Genomic DNA, 26,284 nt, shown 5'->3' with positions numbered 1-26,284 from the left:
ACCAAAATCCTGGTTGTAATCCAAACTTGCAGTTTTTTTCTCCTAATGAATTAATCAGCTGATTGCGTGAGAGCGATAGCTCATTAGAGAGGTGCGTGGCAACCTTAGGAAGGAAATTATTGGCTTTTCGCGGCCCGGAGGCCGTTACGTTGCAGGAGCACGCTCCTCAGAGTATTGCAGCACCATATGTGTTGCTCTAATTAACGGGCGTTGTTCCTGGGGTCGTTTGATCTCGGGAAAATGACTGTAAAAATTTTAATACTGTAAACCTTCGAAAACTTGGAAGAAAAACTCAAAACAGCCAAGAGCAATTTCCCTTTGATTTAGCTTGTGGTGGTGGTGATTTTTTAATTATTTTTTTTTATTATTTTAAAAGCTTCCACCCTATTTAATGGTAGCTGCAGAGATAAAGTGAAGTGTAATTTGGAAATTAGTTCCGGATGTTTGAGTTGTAGCTTTATTTCAGTAATCTGGGTCATTAATTTTGTTGAATAGCGTGTTTGGATTTTCCTCTCCTGCCTGCACGAAGCACCGCTGCACCCCGGGTATAAAGGGACTTGCAGCAGGAAGGGGAGCTTTCAAAGTCCTCTCCCCCCTGGGTGACCCTACAAAAACAAAGCCCATTTCTCTGGTTCTGAGCAGAGATGAGCACAAACCACCCCAGTGCCTCTGCTGCAGCGGGGCCGTTGGGCACGGTGGGGAGGGACCTCCCCGGGGCTGCCCCTGCCGAAGAGCCAGGGGCCAGGGCCAGGTCAGGTTTTGGCTTTCATCCGTGGTGGGAGCCTTTTTAAAGGAACAAAAGCCACTTGTAGCTTGATTAATGAGCAGAGGTGCAATAGGAGTGAAAGGGGTCTTCCGAGTGAAAAATCATGCCTCGGACTGCCATGAAAGTTTAGAAATTGGGGTATATCGGCGTGCTCTGTGTGCACGTTGGACATCCAGAGAGCCTCTGAGGGGTGGTGCGAGTCGACTCCTTGCTGCAGAGATGCATCTGGAGCAATGCCGGTGGCCATGGCGTGGACCACGGGTGCCACAGCCCACGCAGAGCACTGTGGGTGCTGCTTGCACCCCTGTCTACACGGGTGTGAGTTTAAACCCAGGTTCCTCCTCCAGCCTCGATGGGATGGAGCTGGTCTGGGGTGCGGGATGCTGGTGCAGGTCCAGTTTGGGAATCTGCAGAGCATCCGTGGACTGGGGTAAAGCTCTGCTCTTCTCCCTGCTTGGCAATGTGTCGGGTAAACCCAAAATAATGGTCCACAGCCCTGAGCAAAGGGAGCTTTACAAACTCCACAGGATTAAGGCTTATTTTCCCCCTGTATGTTTATGCAACATCAAGGAAAGAAAAAAAACAACCAACCCTGATTTTTTGGGGCTAAGCTTTAGAAACATGGTCATTATAATAATACAAGAGCAAGCAGAAGCATGGGACTGGCTTGGGTAGAGTTTTTCTGCTTATCCTGATTTCTGTTTATCCTGTTTATCCTCTCCTTGTTATCCTGAGCCAGTTTGTCTTCTTGTAAACGCCAACCTACGGCCCTTAAAAAGAAATCATCAGGAAGAAAACTTGCTGACTGAGTCCTTTTTTTTTTCGCCTGTGGCAGTTGAATAAGCCCATCAGCTTATATAATATTAATATTTGTAAAAGCAAACCTACAGAGCTCATAAATCTTCCATAGAAGAGGGACAATATCTACATCTATTTTAAAATGAGGAAGGTAAGTGGGTTTTAGGACAAAAGGGTATTGATACAAAGGAAGTGGATAGAGGAAAGAAATGAAATTGCCATTTTAATCTGAAAATTTGCTCTGCATAAGTGATACCAGAGGCTTCGCTGCTGCTAAAGCCAGCGTTTTGCTCTGGGTCATCACTTGTCCCCAGTCCCTGGTTGCTGCCGTGGCAGTGTTGCTCCTTGGTATTCCATGCAACTGGGTTAAGGAGTAAAATAGCCCAAAATTGAAGCAGGAACTTGTCTGAGGAGAGGACTTAATTAGCGTTTTTCCAAACTTTGTGTCTTCTCCAAAAGAAAAAACAAATGTGTGGAGGAAAATCTGCACTTTTGGGTTCCATTCGCCACTTTTTAAGGCAAGAAGCAGGCTTTATGCTATGCCACAGCAGTCCGGGAACCCAGATGAGGAAAGAAAGAATGCAGCTTATTTTTAGCCAAGCAAGTGAGCAATCTGTCTCCAAACGAGCGCACGGAGCAGCTCCGTGGAGGAATGACGCTGCTGCATCGCCATTAACGGCCCCTTTTCAAAGGAAGAATGTGCTTTGAAGCAGTCGCTTCAAGACCTTTTCGATTGGGTACCACCCGCAGTGGGATGGGAGGGATAAAATCAAGACATTTAAAGGCTGTAGAGCTACACGGGAGGGAAAAACTCTTCCTTTTTCCCCCCAGTTTTTCTTCATTCATTGAGTTGTGTTGTCTGTGGGTATCTGGGGAGCCCCTGTTCCTGGTGTCCTGGTAAGAGCTGAACACATTGCAATGGCTTTTCCCCACTGCCTGGGACGTGGTGCGAGTCCCAGCACCCAGAGCGGGGCAGGGTGGGATCTCCAGCCCCACATGGGGACAGGGCTTTGTCAATGACCTCTGGTTTTTAGGGGGTGTATGGACTTCTGCTCAGCGCTGGGCAGTGTGAGGGCTCCTGCTGGCAGCTGTGTTTATCCCACACACTGGAGGGAGGTGCGGATGGGTGGATGTCTTTGGACATTTTTGCCAGGCATGCAGTTCTTCCCTTTTTTTTGCTTTTCTTTCATCTTTTCCTGGCCCTGTGCACAATGGGAAGCTTTTTGTTCTATATTGCTCAGTGGTGGAACAGGATCAGGAGCTTCATCATGGTCTTGGCTCCAGTTTTCCCCAGCCTCAGCTTTGCTGACTCCAGCACCGCAGGAGAAGTCCATCGTGTGGGTCTGTTTTTGGCAATGACTGGGTCTGGCCCTGCAGCCCCTCATGTTTGGGGATGGACTTCCCCAAAGAGTTCCCAGTGAGAGCAGACAGGACCAGTAGATGTGAGACCAGGAAATACCATTACAGGGACTGTATAGGTGAGGAATTTGGGCCAGAGACACCATGAGGCGGTTCCCAAAAAACCGAGCTGAGATCTCATGAGCCCCAGACCAAGGCACGTACCCCAGGCCATGGCATGGGTTATCTTGTGCAGCCACACTCATTCCCAGCTCATCTCAGAGCTGGAGGAAGGTCAGATGTTGGATCAGTCTGAAGTTCTTGGTGAAGCAATTTTTTCCCGTTTAAAGTAGGGAGTTGTTGAAGCTGAATCTTCTCATGGGATTAGGTCAATTCATTTAGCGCAGCACATTTTTAAGGAAAAGTTTTTATTGTGCCAACTCAGGCAAGAAATACTTTCAGAGAATTTTAGCATTCAGCTCAAATCACTATTTCATTTAAACATTTTAAGCTACTGCAAGTTGTGGGGAAAAAAGCTTTTTGTATTAAAAAAAAAGTTGGAAATAAGAAGAGGACGTGTTGAAGTTATCTCAGTGGAAAATGTTTTCATATTTTTCATTTATGGAAGTCTGAGTTTACCTTTTGTCCTAATTAAGGACAAGAAGATATCTGAGAAGCTTTCACAGGGCGCACAGATAATTAGCCAGACAGTTCCTGCTGGTCTTGCTCGTCTCCAGCTCCAGCTGCATTTTCCCTAATGAAATCTTCTGCCACAGCAAAGGTGGAATGTGAAGCTTCAATATTCAGTGTCAGCTTTGCTTACAAGGAGAGAGGACACCAGCCAGAACCCAAACTCAGTGCTTGCAAGGTAGATCAGGTTTATTGTGGTATCTGCCTGTTCCTTCCATCTTTTCTTTAAGGATTCCCCGTTGGCTCTGGGGTGTCCCCTTGTGTTTGTGCTTTTTCTGCCCCTTTAGGTTAAGGAAGGGAGCAGAGCAGCAGGACCTGTGCTGGACCTCACTGCATTTGCTTTCCTCAGCCTTTTGCTGCCACCTCCATCTCCAAAGCAAAGCCGAGTTATTCACGTCTCTGGCATAGCACCGGCTCTGCTGTCATTAGAGGATAAATGGCACCATCCCCATGGCTGGGGAAGAAACCAAATTAAACCCCACCATCCTCTGCAATTGATGGGCCGGCTGCCGAGCTCTGTGTCACAGCCGATTCCTCACAAGCGATCAGGGGCGAATTGTGTCTCTAATTTCTGCCACAAATGTTTTTGCTGTGCACGGGACAAACAGGAGCAAGGAGAAAAGGAGGGAGTGCCTGGCCTGGCCTTCATCCCGATGGCGAGGGCAATGCTGGCGTGCGAGCAAGGTGGTGGCTAGTGGAGTTGTGCTGTTGCATTAACATGAAATGACCAGATGAGCTGCTTTCTCTGCCTGCGATAACACACAATGCTGATAAAATAAAGCAACTGTGAAGGAGAGCGAGGAGGGAAGCAAATTGCCAGTGGAACCGCCTAATTGGGCTGGGGGTGCTGTGGTGTCTGGGGTGACTGCTGCAGGTGACACCAAGCTATGAGACATTCAGGTTGCAGCAATAGGTGGGTGCTGACTTTTGGTGCTCATCTGACCACAACAAATCCGTGGTGCATTGACCGCAGTGGAAGTCCAGGTCGATATCAGAGGTTCAATAGATCGATGGTTCTTTGGTACAGATAACGAAAGTAGAGGGTGGGTGTTTATGGCATTCCCTGCGTGTGGTGGTGTTATCCTTTACTGATCCTCCTGCTGAGGTAGAGGAGGGGAAGAAGAAGGAAGGCAAGAGAGGATTTAGAAAGAAAATTCACCAGATGTTTCAAAAACAAGTGTAAGGAAATTTGTGGCACTTTTCCCATCAGTTTGAGGCTGAAAAGAAGAAGAGAATGATCTTCATTAAAATGCATTGTTCTTTGAGACACAAATTCCTATCAAACTGTGGTCCTGAGGTGCCCGTGGCAGGGGATCACTGGATGTGGCCATGCTTGCTTAGGCTGTGGCAAAGAGGGATGTGTGGGTGTTTCACAGGTCCTCACTGCCTTCTGGTGTTAGAAATACCCACAGCTGGCTCGAAATGCTTTGAGGTGGCGAGATGGTTAAAGCAGGGCTTGTGGACATGCTGGAGAGGAGGGCACGGAGAATAAAGCCATTTATTTATCTTCTTAAATAAATCAGTCAGCCCTTCTGGGGGCTGTGGATGACTGAGGTTGCAGCTTCACCAGTAACCCAGTCCTGGCACTGACTCTGCTGATTTATCCCCTTGAAGAAATTATACAAAATTGAGAAACCTGCTGCCATCATCAGTGGGGTTTTCTTAGTGTTTTTTAAAAAAATCCATTTATGTATTTTATTTTAAATGATGAGGGCCATCCATCACCAGGAATGACTTTTTGGCATGGGCCAGATTTTAGGGGAAGGCTGTTGCAGGGTTTTCCTCTGCTCCCAAGTCCCTGCCACGATAGGAGGGTGACGGCCACCGGGTCCCTCTCAGCTGGGTGGGAAAATGAGATGTCACCCTTGGAACGTGTGAAGGTGGCCAGATCCCATTTCTGAAGCGATGTGTACAAACCCGTCCTGACACATCCATTTGTTAGCAGAGACCACGCAGCTCGGTGGGGAAGCTGGGTATAAACATGTAAATGGGAAAAGCATTTCCAAGCAGAACGGACGGGAGCATCTTTCCCTGCATCTGTATTTCTTTCCTTTCCTTCTCTCACCCACCCTTCTCCTTGTTTCACAGGACTGGCTGATGAAATTTGGGTACCTGCCTCCTCCGGATCCCGTCACAGGAAAACTCCAGACACAGGAGGAGCTCACCAAGGCCATCACTGCCATGCAGCGCTTTGGGGGGCTGGAGGCGACAGGGGTCCTAGGTCAGTGGCTGAGGAGCCCTCTCCTCTCTGGTGCAGGGATGGGGAGGAGAGGGGACCTGGGGCTGAGTAGTGGAGTAGCATCGTGTCCAGGAAAAGCTCACGTGGATGTAAGGTACAGCCCCGTTTGCAGCTGTAAGAGTAATTACATGGCTCAGGTGCTTTGTTGCCTTGTGCTTTCAAGAACCTGAGGCAAGCAATTATTTCACCGGGCCCACACACCCTTGGGGTTCCCGTCATGCTTAAAACAGCTTAAAATAGCTCTTGGTGTGCTCAAAAAAATGAAAAATTGAAAAAAATAAGATAAAGAAGACAGAGAAACTAAGGCTGATAGTTCGTTCTGTTCAAAGCCTTAATTGCAGCATCAATTTGAGTTGAACAAAAGTCTTGATTAAGCCTCCTAATTTGTATATGTAGATACTCTGGTTTCTTCAGCGCAGGGCAAGGAGGAAGATGCTGCCCGGCACCACTCGCTCCTCCCATGGTGCCTGCAGAGCTGGTGGGGGTCTCCAGGCTCTCACCAGGCTGCAGTGGCTCCATACACCCCAAATCACCTCTGGCCACCCGAGCGGGTGTCCCCAGCAGCGACAGGGCCATGAGTGGCTCCTGCCTGATGTGGCAGCCACGTCTGGCTGGGAGGGACAGCCCTGGCATGGCTGGGGTCGCTGCTCTCAGTGTCCTCATGGAGGGAAGGAGGAAGCCAGCACTGTCCCGGCCCTCAGAAGGGTGCCTGTCTGCTCTCCTCCCCTCCTGCCGTGTGGCCGGCTTGTTTCCGCTGCCCTGACACAATTAATGAGGTGCTGCTAATTAGCTGGCCGGTCTCTGTCTGTCCCAGTGCCCCTGCAGCCCGCCCTGGTCCCACAGAGCAGCTCTGCTGGGCACATCCCATCCCTGGGACCTTCCCTCCCTGCTCTTAATTGAGTGCATGCAATTATTTTTCTCCTATCTCATCACAAGCTGCAGGAGGCCCAGGAGCAAGGACGGCCTTTTAAATGGGTTTGCATTTCATTTTTGGGGAGGGTGTTTTAGATGGGCCTGGGGGGCTGCCTGGGGCAGGTCGTGGACATGGGTTTGCGCCTGAAAACAACGTGTTTAAGTAAAGAGGTAAAGCCAGCAAGGAAAATGGGTAAATGAACAACTTGTCTGCCTTTTGGCAGATGAGAACAGGGCTTTAAGCTTTCATTTAGTTTTAAAAATAAATAAGGAATATGAACGTTTTCAAAATGAGCTCCTAGCTGAACAGAGATAGAGTTTATTTACATGTGAACATCTCCCTGCTTTGCCAGGGCAATAATGGTAAATTCAGCAGTTTAAAACAAAATAATGGGCGATGCTGGGGCCATGGGCGATGCTGGGGCCAGCACCATCAGACTCCCGGCACTGCCTTGTGCCCCACTGCTGCATCCTCAGCACCTCCCTTCCCATCTCCGTGTTCCCCTGGGATTTCTTAACCCACCATTCCCGTAGTTTCTCTTATTTTTTCCTATCCCTAGACGAAGCCACGCTGGAGCTGATGAAGACCCCGCGCTGCTCCCTGCCCGACCTCCCTGCCGCAGAGAGCAGGAGGAAGCGATATATCCAGGCCATCACCAAATGGAGCAAAAGGAACTTGTCTTGGAGGTAGGGATTCATCCTCCCCTGTTGAAATGCTGCAGGGAAGGGCTGATTTCACACAGACCTGGGCTAAATATGGCTCTGTGTTGAGTTTCAGGGGGATGTGCTAAAACATGTCCTTGCCACAAGGGAGGATCTTTCCCTTGATGTGTGTGGGTCACTCTAAACCTGCAGCATGCAGAAGTTCAAGTCCAGCTTTCAGAGACCCTGCAGTCTCATTGCAGGTCAGGGCTGGCAAACAAGCTGATCCCTGTTCCCACCAAGACTTGTGCTTTTTGGGACTCGTTTTCCCTCCCTCAAACACCGTGTGCTGCAGCGATTGCTCCTCCAAGAAAGGGGAGCACCATGAAGCACTCGTACTCCCCTGAAAACACACGTGGATGCTGTGGAGAGAGCTCATTAATAATAACGAGCTTCTCTTTGATCCTGACATGGTCCCCCGAGCAAGTCTACCTCCCAGTGCAGTAACAAACCTCAGTTTGGCTGTCGCTGTTGACACGCGTTGAAACCATGGCGCTACCAGGGATTTGGTCCATGTTCCAGCACATCCCTCTGAGGTTTCAGTAAGGAACGATTTTGGCTGATGGGCAGCTTCTTGTAGTGAGGTGACCCATGCTATAAAAGCCTTGTCCCCCTGTCTTGATGGGTGAGAGGAATAAACTTGGTATTTCAGGGAGGAAACAATCCCTTTGGGTGAAGTGATAAAACCTGCCCTGATGTCCTGCAGGTCCCACCAGGCTGGAGCAAAGCAAGGAGGGGAAATGGGATCGGGCTGTGCTGGTGAACACAGCCCCAGGGTCGTCCCCCTCCACCCCCTCGGAAGCTGCGATGCTGTGGCAAACATTGCCATAAATTGGGGTTTAGGTCTGAGACACTTTTATATATGCCGTATAAAAATTCCATCTCCCGATAAACTCATTTCTGCTTTTTATTCTTTGGTCTTTTTCAAGATCTTGGCTTTTGTTCAAGAAAGGGCTGTATTTTATAACTGGTGGTTGTGTAAGCCAACAGAAGGCTATAGCGTTATAGAAACTCCAGCATAGTATTTACATCCAACACTTGAGATCAAAACAGCTTTGTTTGAAACCGCCATGAAAATCTGCCAATAGAGACGTAAAGTTGTACACGCTTACCTGTTACACATTGATTGAGGATTTAAAAAAGGAAAACAAAACCAAATTCTAGCATGCCATGCATTTAAAAATTGAAGAAAAACCGGAACAATTGCACGGCTGCAATAAAAAGGTGAGCAGAGCTGTATGAGAGGATGATCCTGGGATAGGCACCTGCACTGGTGGAGAAGGCAGCATTTGCCAAGCAAAATTCTAAAATAGGCATGCAGATTGCTCAGGCTGCTTCTATTTACCCTTCGGTACAGCCAGCCTGTGGGACTGGAGGGCTCAGGGAGCAGAACAGCATAGGCTGCATCCTGGCACAGAATCAGAGCATCCCAGTGCAGCCTCAGAGCACCCTGGTACAGCACCAGAGCACCCCAGTGCAGCATCAGACACACGCAGTCTTCTGTGCCTCATCTCCATGGGCACTTTCCAGGATAGAAATCTTTTCATGGTATTTTTTTTTATATTATTACTTTATTTTTCCTGCATTGTACGCAGGTACCCGGACACTCATAAGCCGAGGTGGCGGCGGCGGGACGGGTTCGGGGTGCGGGGTTTGGGGAGCGGTGTGCTGCGGATGCCCTCTGCTGGCGTCAGCATCGGGAGCTGCCCGCAGCGCTGTTCCCCTCGCTTTTGCAGCCTGCTTTTTCCTTTGCTAGTTTTGCTTTATTGCTTCTGGTTATGCCCTGCAGAAGATGAGTTGACAGCTGGTGGATGTGTCTCCGTCTCTTCCCGGGTGCTCACAGTCTCCTTGCAGCCATGGGGAATGCAGCGTGAGGGCCATGCCACCTCTCTCTGTGCTTTAAACTGCCTGGGGCAGGGGGAAGCTGCCAAAGCCCAGCTTTCTGAATTCCCCAGGTTTTTTTCTTGCTGATATCTCAGCCCGCTGCCAAACTGGAGCTGACTTTCATCCATCTTCAGTTAAGGACGAGTCCCTGGTGCCGCTCCATCAAAGCTGCGAAGTCTTCGAAACCGCGCTGCTCAGGACATGGGGTGCCGGGGCTGGAGCTGATGCAGGCGGCAGGGGAGCAGAGACATCCGTCAGTCACCGTCCATCATCAGCATCCTGAGCCACCTGCAGCAGAGCTGTGCCACCACCTGAGCCGAGAGATGCATTTACCAAGGCACGGAGGGGCGGCAGCCCCCACTATCCTGCTCCCATCCCCACAATGCACCCAGTCCTCCTGCTTTCCTCCTCTAATCGGTGGCATCCTGCGGTGGGGACCTCCCAGCCCAAGCCCAGCCGTACCCACTGATACCTGTGGCAGACAGGAGTGTCACCACCCGGTGTGGAGCTGCTTTAGGGCTGTCATAACGCACCCATCACACGCAACTGGGACCCTCATAGTAAAAGCCCCAGGCGCCTGGAGCAGAGTGCAGGCAGCTGCCACATTGGCATCCGCTGCCAGCACAGCCACAGCATGGGATATGATGGCTGGGGTGGGTGGTGAAGCGCAGAGGTCCCACTCCAAAAGCTCTCCTCAGAGCAGCTGGGCCTCTTGCAGCCCCAGAAACCGGCTGTGAGATTTGATTTCACCCACCTCTTCCCCCCAGGATGGGTTACTCCCATGCTGGCACCATTGCCGGGCTGCAGGGTGCTGTGTGTGTGTATTAAAGGGCAGGAGAAGGATGATCACCCCAAAACGCTCAGTCATTTTTGAAAAGTGAAGGAGGGTGCAAACACCCCTGCTCCTTTCCTCCTATGGCATTGCAGTGTTGCAGCCGTGCCGGTGTAGCACCAGGTCAGGGCTGCTGTGCCATGGCTCCGGGTGGCTGGGAAAGCACCTTTGTCACTGAGCAAGCATCCACCCTTTGAACTGTCCCTTCTTCCCACCCTCCCACCCTGAAAAATCAATTTGGGTTTATCAGGCAATCTGTAGCCTGCTGCATTTGGTAGTTATCAGCATTTATTTTATTTCTCTGTGGCTTCAGGGCCGCAGAAGGTGAAGCAGTGCTTTCATTAACCGGCAATTGATTTCTCATACATCACTAATACTCTTTCAATTTTGTCTTTGGGAGGACAAAAAGGAACCCAGAAATCAAAAGAACCATTGGTGCAGGTGCCCCTCCATAGCAGACAGAGACAGACCAGCCTTGTCTGGCCTTTATTTGTTAACAAGCTTAGACCCCAGATCTCTTGAGGATGGGACAGGCAAAGGAAGGGGACCCAGGGGCTGTGTGGAGCACTGGAAGCAGCCTGGTGAAACTCAGCTTCCATTTGTCTGCATGGTGGTGCCTTTCAAGCAGGACAGAGCTGTTCTCCTGGGCATCCCGTTGTGCTGCTCACGACCATGTTCTGCTCAGCAGCCGCTGTTTCAGCTGGTGCTGGCTTGCACGACCCCATCCTCATGGGGACAGGCGTTCCTCGGGGTGTCCCCAGAGCGTGGCTGGAGGGAGACGGGGCAGCCCTGTCCCCATCACTTCCCGGTGTTGTGGCAGGGGCCGGCTGGAGCAGAGGTTTCTCTCCATTTACTCCCATTGGGCTTTTGCCTGCATGTGGAGCTCTGTAAGGGGAGCCTCAGTTGGCATTAACATCCAAGGAGAAGGAGCACTGCTCTCTGGGTACCTAAGCACCATTCACTACAAATAACAATAATCAAGACGGGAGGAAGCTTGCTTAGTCCTGTGTGCATCTGCATGATGTTAGAAATGTGCCTGCTTCTCAGTGGAGCTGGGTAACGCAAGGCCGGTGAGCATCCTATCGGCATAATAGGCTTCTCCTAATCTCGCTGAAAACAATTAGCAGCGCTCAGGCAATCAAATCGGATGCTGAATTGAAAAACCCTGATGGGATTCTCTTGAAAAATAATGGTGGTAATGAATAAAGGGGAAATTTTTCACTTACGCTTGCAGCATGCTAATAAAATATGGGTCAGCTCAGAGGTGCAGGACCTTTTATAAGAAGAAAAATAAGTATTGATACTGTTTCTGCCTTAATCTAATTCTTCTGGAGTCTGAGGCTGGGATGAATGTTAATAATGTTTGTCTCTGTAAACGGGGCTTTTCAGCCTCCATCCTTTTACATGGGAGATCAGATTCATTTTCCTCATTCTACAGCTGGAAGGGAAGGGATGGGAAAGCAGCTGATGCAGTCAGTGGGGCTTGAGGAGGGAACTGGATAATGTCCCCCAATCTGAGTCCCTGTCATAGGCATCAAGATCTTGGAGACTGGCCATAATTCCTGGATTAGCATGCTGTGTTTTCCACATATAATGACTTGTTCAGCAGAGATTAAAGCAGCCAAGGGGTTCCCTGACTTCAGGGGAGTGTTGTGGAGGTGAGCTGAGTTAAAGAATATCTGGAAATCTGAGGTTTACCTCATCCATAGTCTCTTCTGTAAGTTAAAAATTGCCTGAAAATTGTGTTTTCTAAGCCCATGCTCAATACCGTTTGTACCTCCATTGTCGTCTCCTTTACAAATGTGTTTTGTTTGAAGTCCCACGATTATCTGATGCTACATGGATGCTAGCTCATTAAGTTTAGTAGATAAGGTCATTCTCTGCCCAGAATAGTTTTGAGATAGCAGAGGTGTAGATACAAGTGATTGATGACAATGATGATGGGGTTCCCAAGCTCTTCAGGTAAAATGTTAGTGGGATTTCTGATTTTTCTCATGAGCCTCTTTTTGTTCCATCCTGGATTTAACCCTCCCCAGTTTTGCCCGGTCAGGAGGTGGTACCAACCTTGGGCTGTGTCTCTGAGGGATGGGATGTATGCAAATATTTCTGCAAGCAAAGAGCATCCAAGTCAGTCAGCAAGTCATCCCTGCTCCCCTTCACTGATCCATGGTGTCTCCCAAATTACTACTTGTAAAAAGAGCTAGAGTGATGCGACATCCCTTTCTGACACCTGTAATTACCTCTAGGGGTTTAGTCAGGTCATTACTTGGCCCTGGTGCTGGGGAGCGGTGCAATACTGAGCGATGCTCTCCCGTCTGTGCAGGAGGACAAGTGAGGTGATCATAATTGTTGCTTCAGCCTTTAAAAATCTGTCAAGATATGAATTTTTCATGAACAAACATGAACTTTGGTTGGTGTGCTGGTACACAAGAAATGAAATATCCGTTATTACCCGGGTAAAGCTGGCCAGAAATTTTCCAGCAGAATTGGTTTTGTCAATAATTACTCGGTCAACAGTACATTTTCCTGGACTTGTTTATTTTTGTCAGAATTGTCAGTGGAAGATTATCTAAATGTACTCTTTCAGAAGCCAAGGTGCCTCGTTGCACCTTTGCCTTGTCACCCCCTCTATTAAACCAACAACATTAGGGATTCTTTTTCGAGGTTTAACTGTAGAGGAAACATTGACTTTTCTTCATTCCAGCCCTGAACTAAAGGGAGGTTTGAATCTCAAAGCTGCAAACACCAGCACACGGCTGTGTCCCCCCGGTTTCTCCTCCAGAGCTGGGGACCAAGGGATGCTGTGCTGATACAGGGGAATCACCACAGCCCGTGATGGGCATGGAAGTGGTGTAAGCCCCTGTTTATCAGTGCTTTTTCTACCAAGAAGCAAGGTGTCGTGCTTTAGGGCTGGGCTGGCCACTAAATCCTGGACAGACGCTCTCTGTGAACCCCTCTGCACTCCCCAGAAGGGAAGAGAAAAGAGAAGAAGGGAGAGAGACTTAGAAAACCAACAGATTGAATGAAACAATGATACTAATGCTACAGGATAATAATGTAAATAGGAAAATAATGGAATATATACAGACATGTACAAATATATCTGCAAAACCAATATAAAATCCTCCCCATTGACGATGATGTCACCAGAGGCTCTGGAAGCACTGGAAAAGTCCCAGTGCAGACCCAGCAGCAGTGGGAGCTGATGCAGGAACACAGGGCTCAGGATCAGAGGCAGCTGAAGCAGCAGGGTCTGCTGGGCCTTGGGCCATTGCAGGGGTGGAGAGGGAAGGAGAAGGGTCCAAGCTGGAAGGGTCCAGACCCTGGTGATCCCTGGGCTTTCCACTGAGTGTGCCGTGTGTGGGATGCAATACCTCGTTGGGCAGGTTTGGGTCTGCTCCTCCTGTAGGCGCAGACACAGCACCCACGGTGAGACAGTGGCCTTGAGCTTATCGTTGAGCAGCACATACTGGAAAACATGCTGCTGCTTTCAGATAATTCAGCCACTTAAAGGAGACTGAGCTGAAAAGTAAAATCACTAAATAGAAAATTAGTTCTGTTTAGCTCAAACCAGGTCATAAGGCAAGAGCTTCTCCACTACAGCACCCATCTCCTGCAGGCAGTGGGCTGCGGAGGTGTTTCGAATGCCATTTGCATAAAATGCATCCTTTCTCTTCCTCCTTGTCACAGAGTGCAGCCTCAGAGATTGCTGGCAGTGCACTGGTTTTGGAGTATATTTTTTATACCTCCAGCAGACGTGCTGGGAAATATATGGAGGCAACAAATCCATACTGGATTTCCGTGTGCGTGTAATAAGAATGAGCAATGGCCCGCAGGAAAACTGATGGGCCCGTGTGCGGTGCAAAGGCTTCAGGAGTCAATAATCTCTGTATATTTGGGTTGCACTTGGAGTGAATAAGTGTTGAGAAAGTGACTGTCAACAGATCTGAAAGGGAGCTTGAAAAAAAGAATGGGCACGCTCTGGAAAGGGATTGATGGCGTTGGCACTGCCAGGGCTGGGCAAGGGTCATGGTCCTGGGTGTGAGCAGCAGTTTGTGTGTGAAGTGTGGCTCAAGACTGAGCCCCCTGGTACAGCAGGGGCAGGGGGTACCAGGGTTCACAACCTGTTGTGTTTCACACCCCTGGGATGCTTCACAAACTGGTGGGAAAAACTGGCTCGGTATTTCCAGAGGACCCAAACTCTGAAACCCTAACAACTCTGCAACAGAAGTGATTCAGAGGCTGAAAGACACATCTATGGAGGGTGTTAAGGCACGTTGAAGGAGCACTACGAGCTCCTCGCCGGGCCTCTGCAACGCTCAAGGCACCCGCAGAGCCCTTCCTGGTGGTCCTCAGAGATCTTCCATGCCATTGACCCAGCCTCTTCTTTGCCATCTCCATTTCAGGGTTCGCACCTTCCCGAAAGAGTCCCAGCTGGGCCACGACACGGTGCGAGCCCTGATGTACTACGCCCTGAAGGTGTGGAGCGACATCACCCCGCTCAACTTCCACGAGGTGGCAGGCAGCAACGCCGACATCCAGATAGACTTCTCCAAGGCGGATCACAACGACGGCTACCCCTTTGATGGGCCTGGCGGCACCGTGGCACACGCCTTCTTCCCCGGAGACCACCACACGGCAGGGGACACGCATTTTGACGATGATGAGTTTTGGACCTTCCGATCGTCGGGTAGGTTGGGGTGGGAAAGCTGCAGCCAAATGCATGAGCTCCAGCTTCCCTCCTTCATGGTGGTTTAGCCTCTGCTACGCCTTTACCCAGGTTTGGGGATCCCAAGCCCTTCTTCTGGTTCCCTCCCTTGCTAGCGAGCAATAGCAGCCAACACCGAGGAGCTTTCCTGTTCCTGGAAGCCCTGGTGACCTTCCCATGTTTCTCCCCATCGTATCGGCCATTGCAGAGCTCCCCATTGCCCACCCCGGTCCCCGTATCTTCTGGGAAGGTCACACATTGGGTGTGCGGCTGTTGGAGCTCTTGGATGGGGACTGTGTTCTCTGACTTGGGCTTCATTGCCACACGTCCCTGTTTCCTATGTTTGAGGCATATTTATAGGCTGAGCTGACCAACAAGGGCTCTGTGGTCTGCAGGAAAAAGCCACCATGAGTGCTAGGTTTTTTCTGTCACCTCATGTCCATTACCTGACATCAGGATGATTACAAGTTACAATTTTGGGTTTTTTTCCTTTTATTTCCTCTTATCTGGCTAAAATGGTTTTAATAAGCAGAGGGACTTTGACAAGCAAGTGTTCCTCAGCTGCACAGGCCATCTGTGGGGTTCAGGTCCCCAGAACAGTCAGGACTGTTTAGACAGAGGATCTCCTCTGCAGTCACCAGTTGCTGATTTCCTTGTCACGCCACCTCCTCTGCCAGCCTCCCCGCAGGCTCCTGCTGCCTCAGCTTAACAGTTTTGTTTAGATCTAATTGTCTGCTATCATCTAATACCTCCTTTCTCCCCACCCTTCCCTTCCCACCATTGACCTCCATCCATCCCTGCTGTGTCCATGGCCAGGCGCGGTACCAGACGTGCTGGGAGCTCTGGGGTTAAGGCTAAAGGTCTGGACTGGCCGATTCTGCAGGGTTCACCCTGCTCTGTGGTTCACGCCGCTGTGCAGCCCCAACCCACCCACGTCTCCTATGGGGAAGGACAAAAAGCTGCAGCTCTGCTCTGCGGACGCACAGGGCAGAGGCAAGCGCTGAGGTTCGGTATTTGCCGTGGCAGATGCGTTAGGTGATGAGGGAAGGAGTGAGGGCCCTTTTGTAGCTGGTGGTGGGGATCGCTCATTGTGAAACTGGTTCATGTGGAGGAGTGGGCTCGGACCCAGCGGCCCCGCAGGGAGGATCCCTCCAAGCATCGCCAAGGGACCAGGGGATGATCCCGGCGGTGAGAAAGCTGCCCTCTATTTTGGAGGTCTCGGAGCTACCTGAACTTCATCTTTTATTTATTTTGTTCTCCCTAGGGATTCAAAAATAACAGCTTGGTAGGCGATATAAAAATATCCCCAAGGTTGTCCGTTTGGCATTAAAATGTCAGAAAGCATATGTCTTGTTCTCTCCTCGTGCCGGGGAAAACAGCACAGGTTATAAAAATCCTGGCTGTTTACAGACACTGCAAATAATAGTCATCGAGGAAAAAGCAGAATTCAGCAAAAATACCCCCCTCACACCCCAGGACCAGCGGGGAGCACCAAGGACTGTGCAGAATCAGCCACAGCCGCTGCTTCGTGACATCCCCTTTGGCCCCAGCCGCGGTTCAGGGGACGTGGGGCTCCCCCGAGCCATGACTGTTCCTGCCATTTGTTCTTTATTTCCAGACGCTCACGGGATGGACCTGTTCGCTGTAGCCGTCCATGAGTTTGGCCACGCCATTGGCTTGACCCACATCTCTGCCATAGAGTCTATCATGAGACCCTACTACCAGGGTCCGGTGGGAGATCCTCTGAAGTACGACCTTCCCTACGAGGACAAAGTCCGAATCTGGCAACTCTATGGTAAGTTTGTGCTCCTCTCCCATCTGCGTCCCATTTCTGCCATGGGGCGCACAGGAAAAGCTGTTTCCTAGGGTGTGTGGAGCTGGTGGGGAGGTCGGTGTTCCCCACCACTGCTGCTTTGTCTTTGCACATAGGAGTCAGGGAATCCGTGTCCCCCACAGCCAAGCCTGAAGTAAGCAAAACCGATGACCATCCTGTCCTGCCAGAGCTGCCAGAGAACCGCTCCACTGTCCCGTAAGTCGAGTTTATTCCCTTGCAGCCTTTGCTAATGTTTCTGCAAAGGACACGTAGTCGTGAAGCTCTACTTAAGCATCAGTGTCTGCCTGCGTGCTCTGGTTTCACCATTTCCTCCTGGAGCTCTTGTATTCGGGTAAGCACACACACACAGACACACAGAGTGCCCCTTCTTCCTCTCCTCTCCTCACCAGCTCCTGCAAACGCTGCTGGTTTTCTCAAGCAATGTGTGTGGAGACTGCCCAGCCAGCCCACAGACCAAGTGGTTGAGTGCAGGAACAGCTGACAATCACTATTTATCCCTTAGCTGATTTTTATTATTCAAGGCAAGTCCAGAAATTCTGTATCGTCTTGGAATGCTTTGCATTTCCCTAAGACTCAACATTTTGCTCGTGTTAATGGAAATGTGTCCCCATCACCCTCAGGTGAACTCATCCTTGCTGAAATTTTAATCAGGCTTCCTCTGCAGTACCCTGATTTGTGCAAGCACAACTTACCTCAATCTTTCCACGGTGAGCAACTCCCTAATGTACCTGGGGGGCTGAATATTGGAACAAGTGGACCGATAGCCTGACTCCAACGCAGGTCTGCACTGGCAGAGGACGCCTTACGCTGAGTGTCATCAAGCAACCAGTGTGCCCTCGTTAAGGGAAGCTCTGGATTTAGCTCATTAATAAACGTTGGAGTTACCAAATTGTTTTGCTGCCAGGGCGGGAGGACAGTTAAGAGAAGAGGAGACACTGAACAGAACAACAGGAGTTCATGGTCACGCACTTTTTGACAAATACCAGGAGCGCCCCAAGTGAGAGCAAGAGATGGAGCAGGACAGCGTCACCCGGTCTGCCCCGTGTCACCTTGAGGAAGTCACTTTGCCCAAATGCCCCATCTGCAAGGAGGGGATGACAGCACTGAAGCATGAACAACCAGATCCTACAGTAACGGGGCCAAGAGGAAGCTAATCTTCAGAAAATACCGCTGTGCTGCAGTCACTTTTTCTTCACCCCACTGTGCCCTGCTCGGTGTGACACCCGCAGTACAGAGGTGCTGTCCTGGTGGAGGTGTCCCAGCTTCCGGGGTTGCAGAAAGGTCCCTTCTAAGGGACCCTTGTCCCTGAACATGCTGCATGCCATTAGTTATCCCTCTTCCCATGTATCTTCTAACAGAGCCTGTCCACAGACCATGCTTTGACCTAGAGACATGAGAGTGTTTCTCCCTGCTGCTGTAGGAGGCCATCGTCTCACACCAGCAGCAGGAAACTTCTTTGTGCCAACCCCTTCTTCCTGCCCCATTTATGACTGGGAGGGTGGATGGGGCTCACCTCCAGATCCGTCATTTTGTGACCAAAGAGGGCTGTGAAGCTGGGGCTGGCAGCCCAGCACAACTCTTCTATCAGCAGATGAGATCCATGCTTCCCTGTCACCCACAGCAGCTTTTCTGTGCACGATCCCAGCATCTTCTCCTTCTCCTCCACCAAGCACCATTTCTCACGTGGGCTTCGGAGCTCTTTCGGTCGCTCATAGCCTGTGCCTTTTCTACCCTCCTTGTTCAAAGCAGCTCAGTATCTCAGCTGTGCCTTGCCAGGTGGTTTTCACCAGGTACTGTGTGGCATCATCTCGTGTGTGGCATTGTCCCCCCGCGCTTGGTCTCTCTGCTTTGCAGCTGTGTCACCTCCCACTGGCATTTCGGAGCTCAGCCTCAGAGCAGCGATGTCCCCAGCCGCTGGAGCGAGATGCTGCCTGGCTCTTGTCCATCACGTGTCCTGCTGCCCAGGGGCAGCCGTGCCAGCAGGGAGCGGGCAGCCGGCGCAGCCCTCACCAGTTACGCTAACTGGTGGGTGTGGAGCGTGTCCCAACATGACTCCTAGCTGTGGTCTGTGGGAGTGTGTCCGCCTAAAGCCGCCTTGGAAACCCCCATGCAGGATCTGAGCATGAGGAACAACAGATGGATGCAGCCTGTGGTCTTGCCCTGGGGACACTGGGGGCAGGGGAGATGCGGTCCATGGGGTGGGGGCACCAGGGGACACACAGCCCCGTGTCACCCGCCAGGGCTGTGCTCACCCGGGCATCTCTCCACAGGCTGAGGCGGGACGTGCCCAACAGATGCAACACCCACTTCGATGCCGTGGCCCAGATCCGGGGAGAGGCTTTCTTCTTCAAAGGTGAGCGCCCACCTCCAGTGGTCACCGCCTGTGTCACCTGCGGTGGCATCTGTGTGACAGCACAGCACTGCAGAGGCAGTGTCGGACAGGATGGGGTGGGTGCTGAGGATAAGTTGGCTCTGGGTTTCAGTGAAACTGAAACACAATTTACTTTAACATGATAAAAACGGATGCTCTTTAACCCAGAGCATTATGAACCTGTGGGACTGGTGGCACAAGAAGGTGGGGGGTCTAGCAGAGACCATTGGAGGCAAACCCGCCGCCCAATAGTGTCAGCGTGGTGCACAGCTGGTGTGGTGCCCGAGGGATGTGTGTCCTGACAGCAGGACAGCTGTGTCCCCATGGCACGTCCCGGGGTTTAACGCTTCCCTCTGCAGTGGCCAGGCTGGTGACAATCAGCACAGCACTTTGTACCGTGCAGCACCGATCCATTGCACCGTGCTGCCCGAGTGGAGCGCTAAGATCTGGTATTTGCACTGTCCAAGTTGAAACCTGGGTCCAACCAAGGATGAGCAGAGAAGGAACAGTTCTCCACTGCTTTTTTCCTGGATGCCCCCAACTTTCCTTTCCTCCTGTGCTTCACCTTCCCCAATGCTGCTTGCTGTGTGTCACCCAAGACACCGTGTGCTATTGCAGAGCCGTCTGGTCCTGTGTCAGCAAACACCGGGGTGTCTGGCTGGTGACGGGGATCCCATGGGTGTCTTCTCAGCTGTACAGAGCCCGTAGGTTGGACTTTATGGGCTTTGTTTCCCATCTTTCTAAGATGTAAAAATGCCCACTTGGCACTTCTGGCCACCCATGGCCACCATTTGGCCACCCCAAAGCAGGGCAGCAGAAGCGTCTCCCCCAGGGAAGAGGAGCAGTGTCCAGGCACACGTAACCCGTCTGGGTATCGCAGCGCGAGTCCTGGGTCGCAGGAAGGAGCAGCAAAAGGGTCCCAGAGAATTCGATGTTGTCCGTGCCCTCAGAGGAGCACAATACGGAGGCTGTTCCCTGTGGTATTTGTTCAGATGCGGGCTCCAAAAAGCCACAGTGAAGAAGAGAAAATAAGAGGCAAGAACTGGTGTCCAGGATAAATGGCTGTCTTTCAGAGGATTAAAAAAAAAAAGATGGAAAGCAAAGAGAAATCCATCTCGATGTCTATTTTCGGATATATTTATTGTGGGCCAAAATGCAGATGTAAAGAGCACAGTGTCAGTGGGTCCCAGCTGCACGGCTGCCTCCGGAGCCCCCATCGCTGCCACCAAACTGTCCTGGGCACCAAGGAGCAGGGACACAGCCCCTTGGGCAGGATTTTAAGGGGCTCCCTCCATCGATGGAGGTTTTGTGCTGAGCTGGTCCAGCTGGTTCCCTCCCAGAGAGCAGCCTCAGACCACAAGACACCAGGACCACAGCTCCCCAGGGCTCCTTGTCCCGAAGCGATGGTGGGTTCTCCACGCTTCGGAAACGCTGCTGGCTTTGATTTAGGTTTTAAGGCAACTGTGTGTCCCTGCATGGTGTGGGCAGCAGTCCTGTCACAGGCAGCCAGAGCACGGAGAGCGTGGTGCACAGCGGGGTCCAAAACACCCGGTGTTACAGAAAGCAATCGCCTCAACCCATCATCCGTACGAAAAGAGACGCTCGGGACAGCAACGACTTCACACTTGGCTTTCATCCTGCTCAGTCTGCCAGCTTGGCGGGTGGTTTTAAATTAAGCTTCTTAAACAAACACGAGATTTTTGTTGTTATTATTATTATATTCCTGCATGCTAATGGCAGCGATTCCCCCATGGATCTGGCTTTGGCTGGTGATGGTCCCAGCAACCGCAGCAGTTTGGTGAGCAGGCCAAAACACGGGCATGGGCAAACCAAGGCCGTCGTGCTGCTTCATTGCTGCTGCATTTTGCTTTTTCCTGATAGTTTACCAAGGCAACAACCACAGTGACCAACAGCTTGACTTCAAGGGTAGATTTACAGCTCGCTTGCTGTAGCTGCACACCCACCAAGCCCATCGCTGGCAAAGGGTTGAAACACCAAAAGCGCTGGGGTTCCCCTCCTTGCCTCAAATGGGTCCAGGACACCCTGAGGTCCAGACACTCGTCTACCAAAAGGGAATGATGTTGAGCTGTATTTTTTGTTTAAAAAGTGAAAATCTGGCTTTGTCTAGCGCCTCGCTAATTAGAGATGCAGAGATCATCTTTCTTTAATTACATGTGTTTCCACCATTGTACAATGGCCACCAAATTCGAATCCTATTTTCTAAAATATTCTTAAAAAAGAATCTGTAATTATGGCAATTCCTACCGCATTTGAATGTATTATTCATTTGTGGGTTTCAGTCAGATAGAGCAAATATGCAAACTGGAGCAGAAGAACCAGAATATGATATAAATCCTTATAATTAGAATAAAACCCCCTCTCTGCAGATGTTTAAGTGTTAGAGTTTCGCCTCCTGCATTATTAGGCTAAGATCCAATTTCCATAAAATTTTAAAAGATGGTGTCACAATCTGCCGGCTCTGGAGAAAGAAAGGGCTGAGTGTTGTGAATACAAATCTGAAGGGTGCATCTTTGGTTTCTGGTTTTTATCCCCCCTTGGGAATCCACGCCAGAGCAGATGTAAATAAGATGCAATAATTTCCAACAGGCAGTAACAAACAGGAGACAAAGTCGACCGCTGTCTCTTGGACACCTTGCTCACCGCATGGGGCTCTCTGGGGAAAACACAGCGAAATCTCAGGCTGAGAACCCCTGAGACAGCGCAGAGCTGGGTTTGGAGTTGCCCCTAAAATCATTAAGGCTCCTTGGGAAACCCACGTAGGCCTCCTTTGGCAGGAGGAAGTCTGGCATCCTTCCCCCAGAGGCCAAACCTGCTTCCTTTTCCATTACTCACAATATTCCAGAAATACCCCAAAAAAACCCTTTTCTATCTGAGGCCATGCTGCTGTAGGTGCTTGCTTACAGAGCACCCCAGAACCATGGTCCCGCTTACCCTGCACCTCTAGATGGTCCCCAAGTCCTTAATTGTGCCTCCTTCCCCCGTAGCGCTTCCTGTCTTATTAATGGCCTTTTCTCCACCTTTATTTTCTTACTCCCTTTCTTAATTTTAAAGAAATAATCTGATATTTCCATGTTTCATTGTAACTTCGCACACATTTCTAAACATGCAAGCGGGGCAGTGTGCCAGGGCAGGACAAATGGGGATGTTTCAGCTGCTGGTGCTGCTGTGGCTTCACCCCAGCCTGGTCCCAGCAGCTCTCAGGTCCCATGCAGAGCAGCAAGGGAGGAGATGAGAGGCTCCTCTTGCCTGCTCCGGCTCAGTAGTGAGGCTTCACACTGCGGCCAGGAGCACAACGACCCCAGGGCCGTGTCCAGAGGATTATTTTGATCCCAAAAAAGGGGACGCCTCTAACTCACCGCTCCCATCTCACGCGCTTTGCTTTCCACTGCCGCCCCGTGCCCGTTTCCCTGGTGAAGGGGGGGTTGCAGTGTGCTCCAGTAATGTCCAGTCTGTTCCTCCAGGCAAGTACTTCTGGAGACTGACTCGCAATAAGCACTTGGTCTCCCTCCAGCCGGCTCAGATCCACCGCTTCTGGCGGGGCTTGCCGCTCAACCTGGACAGCCTGGACGCGGTCTACGAGAGGACCAGCGACCACAAGATCGTCTTCTTCAAAGGTGAGAGCGATGGCAGTGCTGGAGGCAGCACGGGTGTCTCCATGGTGCCAAGGGACCGTTTGACCTCCCCTGCAGGCAGGAGATGCCAGTGCCGGCCTCTGAGCATCTCCCAGGGCAGGGACAAAGCTGCTGCTCACATCCAAGGCCAGGACACACCAGCCTGTAGGGAGCAAAAAGTAGTCATGTTTCCCAGAAAATGAGGGCAGTGTCATTGGAGAAAACCTTCAGCCAAATCTAACTGAAGTCTTAGCTTTAAGAGAATGAGGTAGAACCACCCACAGCCACACTTTACAGGTTTTGCGTGCCTTCTTCAGCCTTCTCTCCCTTCAGTATTCGCTGCTGAGAGGAGAAGCAGCAGCAGAGGGGACAAAAATGAAACCTGAAGAGCTTGGTTTTACTGATTATATATCTGTTACTGTATTTCTTTCTTGAAATAAGTGGTACAATCCTCTCCTTACAACCTGCAAGTTTTTTTCAGAAGAGCTGGAGGAAAGAGATCAGCTCTCGGTCCCTATACAAATGTCCAAGTGCCCCACAAACCGTCTGCCCATGCTGGTTAGACATTACCCATGTGCTGAACGTCACCCACGTCCCCAGCAGGCACCACCTCCTGTTTCGGAAAGGAGCTAAATGCATCCCAGCCCTCCATTGCTTCTTGCCTCCCGACCGTTCTGCTCCAAGATTGGTGTAGTTATCGGTTCCAGCAGCGCTGAACCAAGCACTTCTGAAAACCGTAGTCGGGTTTTGGATCCCCCAGCAAGGCTGCAGGAATGGGTTATGTCCCGTGTGTGCTCCTGCATCCTCTGAGGTGCAGCGTGCTCTGCTTTTCTGCTAATGCGGAGGGAATGGGGCCAGCCCCTATGCCCAGCACCAGACCCCCAAAGTCTGCAGACCCCCATGGCACCCGCTCCCTTCCTTCCCCTCTTCCCTCCTCACAGGGGACACACAGACCCCCTGCAGCCAGGGCCAGGGGCTCCTCTTGGCTACGTTTGGCCTGCACGGCCGAAATTACAGCTGTGCCACAGCTGGGGTCTTGTCCCTGGAAGGCACAGCGCTCCACGGTCACACATGATGTGTGTGTTAGTTCTGCCTAGCTCCTGAAATTAAATTCGGGATTTTCTTTCCAGCTATAAAACACTGTCTCGTTCTCTCCCTCCAGCGCTGTTTCATTGATCCCTGGACAGAAACCAAAGCACACAAATTACCCCGGCCTCTAAGGTCCTGCTGCTGATACATGGCCATGTATTTAAGTGCCTCTTCAGACTCTCTAGAAAATCAAAGGAGGAAAAAGCCTGATCTTTAAAGCAGGTTGAGTGATACCCAGAAGGACACTGCAGGTCCCCGAAGAGACATCGCACACACAGAAAGACCATCCCAGGGGTTAAGGATTGTGTAGGAACCTTGTATTCCTGTTCTGCCATGGACCATGCCATGTCATGCTTGGTTTTTATCTGAAAACAAACGCAAACCAAAACATATTGACAGTTCTCTCCTGCCCAGGGTAGGGCTGGGAGGTGGCTGTGCAGGACACCTGAAGAGCAGTGAGCTGCTCAGATGGGATTTGCCCATCCCCTGTGCATCCTCCTTGCATCTCTTAAAACCCACAGCTCCTTCAGCCCGCTGGCTCTCAAAAGCCTGGCGATTTCTCTTCCCAAGTGGGACCATGCCTTGCTCCTCAGGGGTCCATTAGCAGGCAGATAGCACTCAATTTGTCCACGAAAGCTGCATGTAACTTATTGCAGCTGGATATCAGACAGGAATCAAAGGGGCAGAAAACCAAATACCACCACCAAATGCATGGAGATGATGGCTGCACTGATGCTGTGTTCATGTCCCAGGACCATCACGCCTGCAGCCGGGGCTATGCTCCATGGAGAACCTGACACAGTAAAAGCAGCTATTCAAAGGCTGAGGTTCCCCACTGCGCTGCCACCTTCCTGTCCCCGTGCCTCCATGCCAAGAGCTCTGTCCTGAGCATCACCACAGCAATAGATAACGACCCAAATCTGCAGGGGAATGCTGCTTTCGGCTGTGAACCAAAGGTGATTTTGCTCTGTGCTTCTTTCTGCAGGAGACAGATACTGGGTCTTCAAGGACAATAACGTGGAGGAAGGATACCCGCGGCCGATCTCAGACTTCGGCCTGCCACCGGGAGGGGTCGACGCTGCCTTCTGCTGGGCCCACAATGACAAGACTTACTTCTTTAAGGACAATCTCTACTGGCGCTACGACGACCACGAGCGGAGGATGGACCCCGGGTACCCTTCGGAGGCCAGCCTGTGGAAGGGAATACCGAGACCTTTAGATGATGCCATGAGGTGGTCAGACGGTGAGTCCATATGCAGGTCTGAAACAAAAAACACAAGGAAGAGGAAGAACCAGTGCTTCACTTGCACTTGAGCTCCAGCCCCTTCTGCTGTGACACGAACTGCTCAGCCCCAGATAGGATGACAGCTCTGGAAGCTGAAGGGGCAGGAGACTCAGAGTCAGAGCTGCCCACACTTTGTACTTTCAAGCGCGCAACAAAAATATCCAGGGGGCCTAATAATTGATTTTATCATAAAAACACAGTTGATGCTGCTTTGCAGTGATTTTTATCCTAATTTGTGCCTATTTGCTCCTCACTGAGTTTGCTGTCACTGGATTTTTAGCTAGATATATGAGGACGTGGACAGAAAATATCTTTAAAGGAGACGCTTTCCCCAGGGTTACGACGTATTTTTCAGGGATGAGATTTCCCAGTGGCTTCTTCTCCCTGAAAAGACCACAGAAATTTAGTCACAGGAGATGTTTAAGACGAGCAATTCACTCACAGCAAAGCGGCACTTCCAGGTTTTATTTACCAGCGACCTAACAGTGTAATAGCAGCCCATAAAGCAGGCAGAGGGCAGGGACATTTCCAGAGGCTTTTCAGACTGAATGCCTGAAGCTGTTGAGAGCAACCGGCCGTTCACACAGGCAGGAGTCCTCCAGGAGCATGGAGAATTCACAGCCTCCCAGTTCAGAGTGGTCTTCTTCGAGACCCTGGTGATCCCTGGGCTTTACACTGAGTATGCCATGTGTGGGATGCAATACCTCGTTGGGCAGGTTTGGATCCTCTCTTCCCCATAGGCGCAGACACAGCACCCATGGTGAGACACTTGGCCTTGAGCTTATCAGTTCACACTGTCTGCAAAACCACGCTGCTGGTTTCCAGCAAGTTCAGCCACTTAGAAAAGACTGAGCTGAAAAGTCAAATCACTCAATAGAAAATGAGTTCTGTTTAGCAGGACAGAGCATCCCAGCAGCCGCTGTGCTCCTGCAGTGAAAGAGGGCACTGCAAATAAGCAGTGGTATCACTTGTGGTATCGCTTGTGCCTTTGCTGCCCGGGACTCGGCTGGGGTGGGAGTGCTCCTCTGCTGCTCCAAGTGTTCCTGTGCCCTTTCCACCCCGAGAACAACCATCGCCACTCACTGTGCCTTTGGGTTTTTGTCTCTTGGCAGGTGCCAGCTACTTCTTCAGGGGCAAGGAGTACTGGAAAGTGCTGGACAGTGAGCTGGAGGCGCAGCCCGGTTACCCCCAGTCCATCGCCAGA

General features: G+C 50.9%; 1 protein-coding gene across 1 annotated transcript in view; it reads left to right on the top strand.

The window, feature by feature from the left end:
* Window positions 1-5,680: 5,680 nt before the first annotated feature.
* Window positions 5,681-26,284, top strand: part of MMP17 (matrix metallopeptidase 17 (membrane-inserted)) — a gene marked incomplete at its 5' end in the record, with an annotated part of 20,842 nt that continues 238 nt past the window's right edge. Inside the window, 9 exons of the mRNA XM_010179230.1 lie at window positions 5,681-5,813; window positions 7,304-7,430; window positions 14,568-14,851; window positions 16,488-16,664; window positions 16,799-16,898; window positions 18,974-19,056; window positions 22,557-22,709; window positions 24,781-25,038; window positions 26,193-26,284. Of these exons, the coding sequence (XP_010177532.1) occupies window positions 5,681-5,813; window positions 7,304-7,430; window positions 14,568-14,851; window positions 16,488-16,664; window positions 16,799-16,898; window positions 18,974-19,056; window positions 22,557-22,709; window positions 24,781-25,038; window positions 26,193-26,284 (1,407 nt within the window). The remainder of the gene's footprint in view (window positions 5,814-7,303; window positions 7,431-14,567; window positions 14,852-16,487; window positions 16,665-16,798; window positions 16,899-18,973; window positions 19,057-22,556; window positions 22,710-24,780; window positions 25,039-26,192) is intronic.

Source organism: Mesitornis unicolor, unplaced genomic scaffold (assembly GCF_000695765.1).
Source record: "Mesitornis unicolor isolate BGI_N332 unplaced genomic scaffold, ASM69576v1 scaffold25032, whole genome shotgun sequence".
Taxonomy (NCBI): Eukaryota; Metazoa; Chordata; class Aves; order Mesitornithiformes; family Mesitornithidae; genus Mesitornis; species Mesitornis unicolor.
The sequence above is the reverse complement of the archived record's forward strand: the minus strand, read 5'-3'. Positions and strand labels throughout refer to the sequence as shown.